Source organism: Carassius carassius, chromosome 5, assembly GCF_963082965.1.
Source record: "Carassius carassius chromosome 5, fCarCar2.1, whole genome shotgun sequence".
NCBI classification, from domain to species: domain Eukaryota; kingdom Metazoa; phylum Chordata; class Actinopteri; order Cypriniformes; family Cyprinidae; genus Carassius; species Carassius carassius.
Genome location: NC_081759.1, coordinates 20,678,453 through 20,692,773, shown reverse-complemented (window position 1 = coordinate 20,692,773; position 14,321 = coordinate 20,678,453). Strand labels below are relative to the sequence as shown.

Genomic DNA, 14,321 nt, shown 5'->3' with positions numbered 1-14,321 from the left:
ATAAACCTTTTGAAAAAATATTAAAAGGGTGTCTCTGCAAATACTGTGTTGAGTGTCTTGGTGTAAAAAATTTTATTAACTCAACTGTTTTTATCAGCAACATGGCAGCATGCCGTGAGAAGGCCAGTGACCTTGAGGTATGCTGATATCTGTTACATGTAAAGAACAGCAATAAAGTAATTGTCTCTAAGGTATTTACCGGCCCTTTTAAGGGTTAAAAGAGGTACCAGTGTTGGTAATTCATTACATAGGTTACATACATATTAGTCAACTACTCCAGTGATGCATGAATTCAAATCAGAAACTCTGGAAACTACACTCATTTCCTAAGAGTTATGCTGTCTCATAAAGTGACGATAAGCCTTGTACAATTGAAGATATATATCCAAAATGTTTTTTGTAACATAATACCAACAAGAAAAAAAAATGTAAATGCAGATTAAATATGGCCAAACTAGCAGTTGGGGTTAGGATTTAGGCGTACCCCGGTTAAAATGTTTTCAAATTTATCAAAAAATAATTATAATTAATTATGATAGTGAAACAGCTCCAGAATCTTACACGTAGCTTTATTTTCTGTGGTAGGGAGATACCCACTCCCATCTTCGTCCAATTTAGGTGCAGGATGCGAGAGCAAAATCACATTTCCAGCGTGCTTCAGCTCTGAGGGCTCCCTTTAAATAAACTCCGCCCCGAAATCAGTCGATCAAATTCGGCATCGCGCTTCTGGGCCCTCGGCCAATCACCTTCCTCCGGGGGCGGTCCTAGACGGTGGTCCGGGAAGACGTCATCCAATAGAATCGCGAGCTCCTCGGAAAAAAAACGATGCGACAATCATCACTTACCTTGCGAGCCGCCCATTATTCATGTTCATTCACAAGAGATTTAAGGAGACACGACAGTAGATAGCGGAACTCGAATTAAGACCTAACGGTCTCACGGTTGATGTCTTTTAAAAGCACAAACCTCCCCCTGAGCTTTAACGTCTGTTCCAGTGGATCCGTCAGCAAAGTGTTATTGTTTGTATGGCAAGTTTGTTTATTTTAACCGCACATATACCCAAATGAAGCACTTATTGTACTATATTAATACAGTAAATGCACTGCTACTGTATTTGGGAACAGGCTAATTAATAAATTAGTAAATAAATTATTTGTCTTTTTCTTAACGTATAATTTGGTCAGGGCAGTAGAAGTGTGCTGCATATTTACTTTGTCGTTCTGACAGGCACACAGAAATCCTTTTTTGAAAACCCCTTTAAATTGTGACCTCAGCCCCGAGGGAGGTTTAACACGCCCCTCTCTCCAAAAAGTGTGTTTCTTATGCATGACTGGCTCATTTGAATCTAGTGAGGGAGGAGGAGAACACCTCCGTTCCTCTTGTTACCAGAGCTGATATATCTCAGCCTCCGAGAAACGCTCCTCTAATCTCACATCAGCGGGACCGTGAGCGTCACATCCCCATGATAGAGGAGGGAAAGCCTGTCTGCCTTTGAGGCTATCAGGGGAAAAACGGAGACATACCGGGAGCTTCTCCAGTAGAAGTTCAGAACGAGAGAAAAAGAGATAGATAGATAGAAAGAAAGAAAAGTGTTATTTTTATATTTTATTTCTCTACAGATTAGCCAATTCATCAAACATCAAACATGACTAGAAGATCATGTGCCATTTACGCCACCGGGATCGTGTGCGCTCATTTGCTCATATTGGGAATCGCCCTTCTGGTGGCTCAAGTCTTCCAAACAATGATTCAGGAACGGATAAAAAAGGTAAGTCTTTTATGAAGTGCTTAATTCTACGAAGAGCTCGTGTTCTCCCAGAAAGCCGGTGTACACAGTGATTCAGGGCCAGTGCTGTCCTGCACGAAGCTTCAGAGCATCACGCGGAGTTGCTAATTTCACTTGATGTAACGTTTCGTTAAACATTCGACAAACGAAATCATACAACAAACGGTCTAAATGCTGTCTTTTAATCTCTTCAATGGTTCTGTACGTGGGAGACAAGTTCCTGTTCTTGCTCGCGGTGAGACCCAGACTACATAATTTCACGTTACGTAGACTACAAACCTGTCTTTTGGCCGTTTGATGCCCCCTCTTTAGCGTGTAGGTTGTCAAAACATGATATTAATTTACCGTGATGTAAATGTGGGTTTGTTAGTAATCCTGATTAAAGTGGGCTGTTCGCTGTCTGTGACCACGAAGCCTATCATATTGCGGAAAACACTTTTTTTCCCCCATCCCTCTCTCAGATCCACTTCAGCAGTGATGCTGTCTGTCTGCCTGCCTGAGAATTAAATGCTTTACGTTGCACAATACCGGAGAGTGAATTCCTCCTCTTTAATGTAACGGGAAAGGCTGTTCATTCACAGATCTTGTGTGTATATGGCAGGGGGAGGTGTGCTCGAGCTATATGTGTGCCTGTGGGGGAGGGTCTCAGCCGGTTCTCCTTGGAAAAATACTTGGAATTCTGACCTCCACCCTCAGTATTTTTAACCAAGTGTATTCGGTGTCTAATGAGATTCCCCTAACCTGGAATTCATGGGTGGGTGTTTGTGGTGGTATGTGGGAGAAGTCAGCTTTGCTGGATGTTGTACCATTTATTGACAGTTGCTTCAAACGCTTCATAATTGAGCTTCTACACTGTGCACTTTTCATATTCAGTAAGTCAACTGTGGCACTCGAACATGTCACATTCAGCATTCATGCTTTAGTTCTCTAGACAAAACTACTTTTTCAAGCCCTCAGGTGATGTGTGTCTTTTGAGTAGGGCGTGGAATGGGTGTCATGTTTAAGGAGTTTGTATATGTGAGGCAGTGTGCAGCTCTGAGGCAGTTTTTCTTCAGTGTTTTATCTTTTTTGACCGTTTGAACTTCCTTTGCTTGTATAAAAAATAATTTCCAGTTGCTGGTACCCTTACAAGCAGAAGGCGTGCTCTGGTATCCACTTTACTGGCATTTAGTACTGTTATACTTTCACGTAAATTAAAAGTGATCTCACTATCTAAATACAAACATTTGTTATTTTTCTTACCTTGGCTGCTCGATCAAGGCTTTGAGCATTTTCTAACATGGTTTGATGTCCATTAGGACCTTCAAAGATCTCTCTTCTCAAGGATGTTGAGCATGCGGTTGTGTGTTGAGGTTAATGCAGTAGGTTTTTTTGTAATCCGTGTTTTAACCTTTTTGATTCATTTTGGATAATATAGTTTTAAATAATTAGACATATTCTAAACATATTCCATTGAATAGCTGCAAGAAAACTAAATGGCAGTAGAGAACGCAATCCTGTACATTACCATTTAAACGTTTGGTGTTAGTAAGATTTATTTTACATTGTTTCTAAAGTACATTTCAAATATACTGTATGCTGTACTTTCTATTCATCAAAGAAGCCTGACAAACAAGTTCATGGTTCCCACAAAAATATTTAAAAGCACAGTTTATTAACAATAATAATAAATCAGCACCAAATCAGTCTATTAGAATGATTTCTGAAGGATCATGTGACACTGAAGGCTGCAGTAATGTGCTGAAAATTCAGAATACGTTTATAAAAATATTTTTTTGAATATAATATTTGACAATTTTTGTTTTTATAGCTTTTTTCAAATAAATGGAGCCTTGGAGAGTAAAGACTTGAAAAAAGTGTATGTGTACTTGTTAAGGTGTTGTCTGGTGGTTTTAGCCAATTAAAATGTAATTGGTGTCTTTAAGCTAAAATGCAAGACCAAAATCATCCTTTTTTTAACCAGGCGTAATAAACAACTTGTATGGGGGTTAAAGAAAATATGTACTGACAAAACCTCCTGAGAATCCCTGAAAGATTAGAAAAGAAAGGCAATGTGTGTGACGCAACATAATATTACTTTAAAGAAAAGCTTTAGTCGGATTTCACTACACATGATTGAACAAGTTGAATAGCCACAGATTTTCTTTAGAGCTTTACTTTATGGTAAAGCACAGGGTTACTCCTAATGACAGAGATCCCATTCAGAGCTTACGTGTGAGAATAGAAAAAAAAACTCTGTTCAAAAGACAGGTGTACTCTTAAAAAATATGACCTGTTTGAACAAACACACCTTTATGTTATGTCAGGGTCATAATAGTGTAAATTAATGCACAGTTTGTCATTAATCAATTAGTGATATGCCGATTATGACACATATATTATATGTTTGAATGATTGATTTTGATTTTTTTTTTTTTTCAACCTAAGGTGCTTCTTTAACAAGTGATTCTAGCAAATCACTTTCCTGTCAGGACCTTTGAGACACTTAGGGTCCAGTGAAGGGGGGCCGCCTGCTCTGCTACACTGCTGAAGTCAGGACTTTTTATTCCAGATAGCGTTATCTGCATTTCAAGGCACCATTCTAGAGTAAAACCCTCTGGATGTTATACGTTTCTTACGAGGAATCACACTTTGGAGCCTCGCTTTGTCCATTACTACAAACTTTTGTGCTGTCACATGTAGTCATGAATGACATTGTTCTGAAATGAGTGTGTTGTCAAAATAAACCTTTTTCTTCCGTCTGAGTTTAAATCACGACACTCAAGAAGTGAGAAGTGGGACTACTGTGCTGAACCTACCTTCTGATGGAAAATTCAAATAGCAGAGACACGTGTTTGCGTTGCTCTCGTCATGTGTTGTGGATCACTGATGTTGTTTTTCTTCCTCCTCTGGAACTCGGAATCAGTCAAAATGTCAGTCAGCATTTAGCTTTTGCATTCTTCCTTCCCTAAATTTGATTGAAACTCTGTTTAAGCAGAAACGTTGAGTTTAAGCAGAGCCACAGCGTTTTCTGGTCTTTTGGTTCTCTCTCTTGACCTCTGACTCTGTTTCATTTACAGGAGATCACACTGGCTGAGAACAGTAGAGTATTGGAGGGCTGGATAAATCCACCACCACCTGTTTACATGCAGTATTTCTTCTTCAATGTTACCAACCCAGATGAGTTTTTGGCCGGGAAGGAGAAGCCCAAAGTCACTCAAATAGGGCCATATACCTACAGGTGATTTACACATCTTTATATGTGACGATTTACCAGTCTTGAAATGCACTCAATATTCAGATGTTCATTTTCATAATTCTGGGCCGTCTGAAGTGTTCTGTTTTCTAAACGAACGTCTGTTGTCAGTAACAACAAGTTTGACACCTACGTCTAGAATGACTCATGCTTTTAGTAGATAGGAAACGGGAAACATTACCCTAACCACTTAAAACTAAATGTCAAATATTCATCATTCACTTGCAAAATTATTATTGCAAATGTAATGTGTTAATTAAAGAAATGAATACATTTATTCCTCGAGAATGCATTAAAAAGATCAAAAGTTACAGTGAAGATATGAATAATGATAGAAAAGAGTTCAGTTTTTTTTTTAAAATGCTGTTCTTTTGAACTTTCTATTCATGGAAAAATCCTGAAAGAAATTTTCATTTGTATATCGATAATATTAAGGAGTGTTTCTTGAGCAGCAAATCAGCATATTAGCATGATTTCAGCTTTGCCATCAAATAAATAAATTACATTTTAATATACATGAAATTAGTACATTTTGTTTAAATATTGCTGCTTTACTGTGTTTTTGATCAAATACATGCAGACTTGATTGTAAATCGAAATAAAATGCCTCTTTCTATTATCAGGGAATATCGACCCAGGGAAAATGTCACTTTTCTTGAGAATGGGACGAAAATCTTTGCCACAAATCCCAAGAGCTTTGTGTTTCTTCGCAACATGTCATCGGGAGATCCTGAGGTTGACCGTGTGATAACGGTTAACATTCCATTCATTGTAAGAAGGGATTTGTTTTGCATTGGTGACCAAAAAGTTTAGCATCTAAATTTAGTCTAAATTAAGAATTTGCTCTCAATTCTTCCCCTCTTGTTTCAGGCCGTGATGAACGAGTTAAACTCCTACTCCTTCTTTCTGAGGTCTGCTGTGTCCATGTGGATGGGATCCATGGGCATCGAGGTGTTTATGAATCGCACAGTCCATGAGGTCCTGTGGGGTTTCAAAGATCCGCTGCTGTCCAAACTCCACGCCTTCAGACCAGAAGTGGATGAGCATTTCGGCCTGATGTACAATGTAAGAATCAGCAGTTTTATCATATTCCGTGCTTTATTCAGTCTAAATGGGTCATATATTTGTGCGACCGACAGCACACACAACCTCTAAAGCTCACATACGATCAGAACAGGATAAGCAAATGACGTTATCATGACCCTGTCTGTCGTAGACTGCAGATGTTGTCCAGTGTATCAGGCTTGACACAGTGGCCTGCTTTACTCTAATGGCTTTTAGACTTCTTCAGGGATTATATATGTATTATATTTAGGACAGATGTTAAATATCTGCAGTTTGTGTAATCGTAGGTTTAACGTCAGTACCTTGAACCAGTGAGTAAGCAGTTTACATCAATAAAACATTTAGTCTTCCACTCTGCATTCATATCATGGCCGCCAAACAACCTATTTTTGTACTCTTTGATGACTCTCTAGTCATCTTTACCCTTCTGTGACTTATGTGATGTTTCTTCTGCTAATGGCTGTAGAATTATATTAAATTCAATTTATGTGCTGACCACAGAAAAATGGAACCCATGAGGGTGAATTTGTCTTCCACACTGGAGAGAAGAACTACATGAACTATGGCAAGATTGACACGTGGAATGGCATCAGGTACCTCAACGCTTGCATAATCTGCATTGGCTTACTGACATAGTGAGAATTTCTGCACGCTCACTTGGCGTCTGTTCTCCTACCTTAGGAAATGAGGTTAAACACACACAGAATGCCTGCATTAGATGCTAGATAAGTCAATATCAAAGTATAAAGTTCAAGAAAAGAGCCCCTGTGCTTCTCATTTACCCCAATTGAGTCTTATCCCATTGAATACAACTTCAAATCTCTTCTTTTGGAATAAAAATCTTTTAGGATTATTTCTGTGTGTGTATATATGTATGTATATATATGGAAATGTGTATATTTTTGGATTAGAATAATGGAGAATTCAGTGCGTAATAAACCTTCCTTTTTCATTAGAACATGTGACAAAAACAATGGTCACCATCTATAAATTTTCTCTCTTGCAGTCAGATGAACTGGTGGTCGTCTAACCAGAGCAACATGATCAATGGTACCGATGGCAGTGTCTTCCACACCTTCCTGTCCAGGAAAGAGCTCCTCTACATCTTTGCTGCTGATCTGTGCAGGTAAGTAACATGTTTTAACACTTATAAGGTACTTGGTTACTCGTACATGGTTGCTTACATTTTTTATTACATGTAGATCCATTCATTTGGGTTACGTGGCTGACAAAGAGGTGAAGGGCATCCCTGCCTTCCGCTTCGCCCCTCCTTCGGATGTACTCGCGCCCCCAGATGAGAACCCCAGTAACGCTGGCTTCTGCGTGCCTGCTGGGGATTGTCTAGGAAAAGGAGTCCTCAAAGTCAGCGTCTGTCGGCAAGGTAAGCCTGTTTTGAGTAACACCGCTTGTTTGTCGGAGTAGGTTTTTACTGTGAAAAAGCCAGGTGTGGGATGTTTTCAAAAGAAGCAATTTCCTAGAATTGCATGAGGAAACATAGGGTAACTTTTTAAACATTAGTATTTGTTTAACAAGATAAAGCGGTCTAAGTGTGCTAAAGATTTTGGTGCCCTGAATAGCTGGTCCAGACTGACATTCAACCAAAGCAAACCAAGCATATGTAAGTAGTATTGAATTTCAGGGTTGACCATTACTTATCGGTGGCCTCGTAACCTGAGTTCAAGTTGAATTGGTCTACTTTTGTTTGCACAGTCTTGGACTATGAAAGGGAAATCAGGGTTAAGCGCTTAATGAATAACTTTTAGTACAGTTTTATGACTCAAGCACTTGTGTCCTCTGACAGATTACGCTATCTCAGCCTCTATTGTTTCCGCCATAAACTAGTCAGCTAATATTATTATTGAACGAATGTAAACTCTCACTTTTATCTCGTGAGGACTCATGATAGGAAACAGCTGTCGAAATTTGCACATGATTTGATTAGTCATCATTCCTAGAATTGCCCATGACTGTTCATTAATAGTTATATTTAGAGTATTATTAAGGAATAGGATATGGGATATAAATCAGTGATATTGTACATATTGCTCTTAGCTAATGATAAGTCTAAGCACCTAATAGTAGTATTTGGTGTTTTCAGTGGGGGTTTATCATGTACTTGCCATCTTTTCATTGAAAAGTTTCATTTTCTGTTAGTGTGCATAAAAAAACAAAAAGTCCCAGAAAATGCTGCAGGGGCTTTATTTTAGATCATGGTAAATGTTAGAAAGTGCTCCACTGGGCCAGTGGTGCGTTTTTACTTGCTTTGCATTCGTTGATCATTTACATGTCTTTATGACTTACAAACATAAGCATTTGCATTCGGAGAAATATATGCTCTCTCATTCAAAAGTGTAAGATTTCTTTTTATAGAAATGTATATACGTGGACACAAAATGATCAAAAGTGAGAAGTGAAGACTTTTACAATATTACAATTGAATATTGTTCTCTTATACTTTCCATTCATCAAAGAATCTTGGAACGAAATGAGTCACTATTTCCACAAAAATTATTTCAACATCGATTATAGTAAAAAAAAAAAATGTTTCTTGAGAACCAACACGTCATATCAGAATGATTTCTGAAGGATCATGTGACATTTTAAGACTGCAAATAAAGCATGGAATAAATTACATTTTGAAATGTATTTAAATGGAAAACTGTTGTTTAAAATTGTAATAATATTTCACAATATTACTGTCTTTACTGTTTCTTTTATTAAATAAATGAGCTTAAATGAGACTTATTTCAAAAACCTTTTTTTCAGAATCGTACAGTCGTCTGCTTTGCCCATATTTATAAGTGTCATGGAGTTATGTTATAGTTGTAAAATTTTAATCTTTTTGGAGTGGCCAGGTAAAAAAAGACAAAAACCGAACTACTGGCCTGAGGCTTGACATGACTTTAAATCATCTATATGGTTTAATCGCTCTTTATGACAAGTCATTATAAAGCAATAGCTGATAAAGAAGTTCACCGTAGAGTTTTCATAGATGGGTGATTGTCAACCACTGATCTGAATAAAAGAACAGCACCTAATGCCTATTTCCTGTTCATATTTCCCCTTCACCGTATAGGTGCACCCATTGTTGTGTCATTCCCTCATTTCTACCAAGCTGATGAGAGATACATCAAAGCCATTGACGGAATGAACCCAAATGAGGAAGAACACGAAACATACCTCGACATCAACCCGGTAAGCAGTGCAGACGCTTTTACAGCGACAGTTCTGACTTGTTAGGGCTCTTCTGGTTTCTATTCTGAAAGTAGTATACACCGTCCTCACCATGACAGGAAAAAAATAATGTGATTCACTCTGATAACCACAAGTGAATGTGAAACTGCACCTAACTAACTCTAGTGTTTTTGTAGCATGTCGTGATGGAAAATTGACTCATTAAGTTGGTGTTTGATTAACTTGTCTCATTCCACAGGTTGTTTCGGGTGGAACCAATCAAAGACTGATTGTATTGTGGTGAATACTGGTTGACTTCCAATAGTAAATGGTCCCATTTCTTTTTTTCTGCAGACCACAGGGGTTCCCATTCGTGCCTGTAAAAGAGCTCAGCTCAATGTCATACTGAAGCGAGTCTCTGGCTTCCCGTGAGTAAAAACGTCTCACAAAAACACTAAAGAATGTTCTGGAGTGAAAAAAATGGAAGTCTAATTAGCCTTTTTTTCCTTTTCAGCAAAACAAAATTCCTGAATGAGACAATTTTCCCCATCATGTATGTCAATGAGGTGAGTTTTTATGTCATCCTTGCTTCCTTTGGAATATACATTTTTCTGTTCAGAAAGTTTATTTTTGTTTTCTGCTGAATTTTTAGACCGCTACTATTGACGATGAGTCTGCAGCCCAGATGAGGACGCTTCTGCTGATTGTAACAATTGTGTCCAACTTCCCAGTCATCATTGTGGGACTGGGGGCCATTTTACTTGTGGTCCTGATCTTCCTCGTCTGCAGGAACCGCCAGAGAAAGGTAAAAAATGTATGAGCTTATGACATTTATATTGCTTAGTTAAGAGTATAAATGTCATTTGAAGGTCAACAATACCTTTCCGTTAAAATTTTTAATGGAGTAACTGTTAATATTCTCTAGAAATGCCATTATGGAAAAGCCCTTAAAATCCCCTCAGACTTTTCACACCCTAGCCTTGAAAGACAATTAAATGTCATTCACCTTGACTGCACTAGCCCTAGCTTTGATACCCATGCATGCACCTGCACGAGGAAATGCATGTGCTTTAGTGCACGTATTATTTTATCAAATATGTTATTTTATTATAGTTTTTCTTTGCAATATACAGTAATTATCAGTTGGGTTGGTCAACTATTTTTATGACCTTTTAATGAATGGTTGAGTGGGGAAAACATTTGTTTTGCACATTTGTACACTAATGTTCAAAAGTTATTTTATAGAATTATATTTTTACTTATAATCTGCCAATGATGCATAATGCTTTTACGTTTTCAGTAACGATTTTCCTCCCCCTTTTTTCCCCCCAATTCAGAATGAAGTAAAACGTATTGATTTTACTGAAGCTTTTCATTCTTTTGCTGTAAGTCTTCATTTTCCCTTATACACACATTTTGCTTTCATTTTGTTCAAATTTGCTTGTTGTATTATTGTATTTGGGCATTTTAAGCATTATAACGGTTTCATATGAATATGAATAATATCTCCTGTTTCTGCAAATCACGTTCATGGCTTTGCCTGCATGGTGATAGTAATATACTTCTGCATTCGATTAGATGTTTGGCTACTTAGTCCTTGTGGTACATGATTTAACGTTGACATCTACATGGTTTGCACACGCTAATGGTTCTGCATGTTCTGTACAGACGGCGAAGGATGAAACCGCTTATACCCAAGTGAGCAACCAAGCGGAGGATTCGCCAGAGAACCGCACCAATCAGCCTTCGAAGAACGGATCTTACATCGCCATGTCCCCAGTAGAGGCGCAGAAGTGTTGATGAAGATGACACGTCTATCCTCAACACCCTTTTTATATGTTAGTTTCCACTGTGCGATTTGTCTTCGGGGACCAGGCCCCCGCACCCTCACCACCGTTTGCCAAGGGTCACTTATTTGACTTGTGACTTTTTTTGTTTCCTTGAGCATGGCCTTCCAAACTGCCATATCTTCGATCAAAACATATGTAAACTCAAAGCACCCACTTCAGTTTCAAACAACCGTCTCTGGGTTCCCAGAGGCTTCTGTTGCCTAGTCCTGAGAGGCCTGAAACACACTCTCTTGCCTTTTGAAAATGGATATATGCATTGCATGCTCACAGAGTCCATAGTTCCTGAAGGGTCATAAACCCTTTCAGCATGAGAGAGCGTGAAGGGTTTGCAGCCTGTGCTCTTAAAGTGTTTCAGATCTCTTCCCACACTACTGTATACAGGTCTACACAGGCAGACCTTGAACTAACACAGCTCTACATACATCAGACCCTTTGATAATGAGCAGATAAACTATTGATTTACCTCCTCTTAAGAGTATTAGAGAGCTAAAAGGTCTAATATGCTAACAAAACACTGGGTCTTATCCAGAACTTGTGTGTGCGTCTGATTGTACATACCAGAGTGTGTGTGTGTGTGTGTGTGTGTGTGTGCGTGTTTCTGCAGGCATGTCAATGCTTGCATGTTTTTGTCACACTGTGGTGAACTGCTCTGGTGGGTCACCATCCACCGTTTTGCACGATGCAGTGTGACAACAAGTGGAAACTAGTGACTTCAGCGGTCCTCTTCATTTCACAGTATCTGAGTCATGTTTTTTCTGATGCCAGAAACATTTCAGTGATCATGGCTGGTCAGACAGTCTCCTTTAAGGCATCGTATTACAGACATCGTACTAGCTTTCAGCATTTCATAATGAACGAACAACTGACGTAGAACACTCACAAGCGAGACTTGAATTGCTCTGCCTTACAGATACTTACGAACACAATGTGAATCAGCTGCATGGTAAAGGAAGGTATAAGGTGGAACTAGACGATGTCAGACAGATAATGGCCAATCAGTGGCGGACTTTGAACTACGTCCATCGCTTTTCACAGCAAAACACGTCTGTTCTGTAATCTCGAGAGCACAACTACAGTCCAGCGAACCCACAGTCGAATCGGAGCAGAAGGGATTAAAAGTCAGCAGGTTTTTGAGGGGTAATCTGTGAAGTTTGCACATTTTTTCTGTGCACGTTTGGTTTATATTAACTGCTTGTGTCTGTTGAGTTTATTTTTGTGTTGCTTTTTATGTTCTGAGCCTTTGCTATTGCTAAAAAAAATTTAATTGAGGCCATATTTTAAATCAACTTAAACAGGATGTGATAGCTGCACACTTGACAAAATATCACTAAAGATGAATCGTCATATTAGTGTCTGTTTGTCCAAATGAATCTTTTTGGTTGTCTGTCTGAAGTTGCCATAACCCATGAGTGTGTTTACACTCGTATGTATCAGTAAATCATTCCCATTTTGGTGATTCTTGTTGGAATGATTGATGTTTGTTACTTTTATTTGACGTAAACTATCTGTTACTAATTGCGACCGCGGTTTTCGTGGATTGCAGTGCACACTGTTGCGTATTTGCCCGTGCCATGGATTTAGCTTATCTTTAAGAATTAGTGCAAGGATTAAACTGGAAATGCTGTGTATGCGCCGTGTCTTATGCAGCTGTATGAGAACAGAAAACTGAGAGAAAGTAATTCAAGCTTTAGTGTAATGAACTACCTGTCCATTGGAGTGGCTCTTTGAGTTCTGTTGTCCGCGCAGTTAGTATATACATTTATGTGAAATGGTCTTTGCTCAGCTCCATCTGTAAAAGACCCCGCTGGACTATTTTGGTGAGACGTAACATGTGACTTGAGTATGAACGATTTAAGAACCTGAGCCATTTCTATACAGTTTCCAGATTCCTTGTGGTGACTTTTGCCCCTATATGCTTGACCAAAGATTACATCGGTTTGGTAGATAACTGGTTTGTTTGCTTTCCATACAGATAGCTGCAGTGCCATTGATATCCCATTTACAAGAGCATAAGAACCTCATGTGAGGACAAATAAGAAAAACAAAATATTTTCCAGAGCATACTATGTGTGTTTATAATATGTTTAATACAGCAAAGAACTTAAGATGTATGACGATATGTAAAAAGCTAATTTTATAATGAAGTAAAAAAAGTTTTGTAATCAGGTGAATATTTATGTTTTCATATGTTCAATGGTATGTACAGTACATTATCTGAATTACTAAGGTCTTTTCTTTGGTCTTGGTCATTTCTCAAATTTATTTTGTGATGTTACAAGTGGGGTCATCGAACACATATCTGTTTTCTTCTTAATTACATTTTTTTTTGTCTTCTGTCAGATTTCTGAAGTAGTACCAAGTGAATATTGTCCTAAATTCGAGATGGAACGGTGTATGTGGTTGTAAAAACTGTTAACTTTGATGGAGAAAAGCTTGTGTTGTATCTGTGGGGTGTGAGCCTATGTGTGTAATGATCTCCTGTTATACAACTCTCAAGCTGTCAACACACTGTTTGTCCAACTGGAATAACAAAGGGAAGGCTGAGAGTCTTTGAGTTCCACTTAGGAAGATTGCCATAGTGCCATGTTGGGTACAAGGGAAATTTCCACTTGCAATCTAACCTTTTTTTTTCTTAGATGAATGATGCCCTCCTTCAGGGATGAGCTTTTAGTGCCAAACCATCCTTGTTCATTTCACTTGCTTTAGTAGCAAAATGTTTAAGCAGTGTAGCAGTTGTTTTTTGGAACTGGTAAATTCCTCATGACATCTTTGAGGATGGTTTTAAAAACACTGAACACTTCATCGTGTCCTGCTGAGATGCACTGCATTTTTTTGCTGCTGAGAATGACAATCCTTATTTCATGTTAGGTGCAAAATCATTTCAAGTAATATTAATTTTTAGTTTTGATAATTTACACTGCACAAATCTTTCTACAATGCTTTTGTAAACCTTTTTAGTGTTATTTGCAAAAAATAAATAAACAATTCTTGAAAAGTCTTTTGTCATGTTTCTGCTTTCTTGTCTGGCACATTTACAGACAGAGGGACTCCAGAAATGCCAAACTTTATATGATTTATATTCTGAATAGGTTTCTCATAAAGGCTGCATTTATTCGAACAAAATACATTAAAATTGTAATTCTGTAAAATTACATTACATTTTTTCATATACCTATTTTCAGGAGCTATTACTCCTTTCTTCAGTGGTACG

The 14,321-nt window shown here is 38.2% G+C and overlaps 1 protein-coding gene across 2 annotated transcripts; it reads left to right on the top strand.

Moving 5' to 3' along the window:
* The first annotated feature begins 1,331 nt into the window (after positions 1 to 1,331).
* On the top strand, positions 1,332 to 13,368 carry scarb2a (scavenger receptor class B, member 2a). Of its 2 annotated transcripts, XM_059550089.1 has the most exons (13): positions 1,332 to 1,768; positions 4,846 to 5,006; positions 5,645 to 5,792; positions 5,892 to 6,086; positions 6,588 to 6,679; positions 7,093 to 7,212; positions 7,289 to 7,467; positions 9,163 to 9,281; positions 9,615 to 9,688; positions 9,775 to 9,826; positions 9,913 to 10,065; positions 10,598 to 10,645; positions 10,929 to 13,368. In XM_059550089.1, exons 1-13 carry the CDS (start codon positions 1,646 to 1,648, stop codon positions 11,058 to 11,060), a joined length of 1,596 nt encoding a protein of 531 aa, XP_059406072.1. In that variant the 5' UTR covers positions 1,332 to 1,645; the 3' UTR covers positions 11,061 to 13,368. The 2 variants fall into 2 exon arrangements, with proteins under 2 accessions (XP_059406072.1, XP_059406073.1); XM_059550090.1 differs by lacking the exon at positions 10,598 to 10,645.
* Positions 13,369 to 14,321: the final 953 nt, after the last annotated feature.

What these genes read in the sequence shown, in the direction of transcription:
- scarb2a (XM_059550089.1), top strand. Translation starts at nt 1,646, where the DNA reads ATGACTAGAAGATCATGTGCCATTTACGCCACCGGGATCGTGTGCGCT. An exon ending in TTTGCTGCTGATCTGTGCAG is followed by an intron (nt 7,213 to 7,288) that starts GTAAGTAACATG and finishes TATTACATGTAG; the next exon opens with ATCCATTCATTTGGGTTACG. An exon ending in AAGCGAGTCTCTGGCTTCCC is followed by an intron (nt 9,689 to 9,774) that starts GTGAGTAAAAAC and finishes TTTCCTTTTCAG; the next exon opens with CAAAACAAAATTCCTGAATG.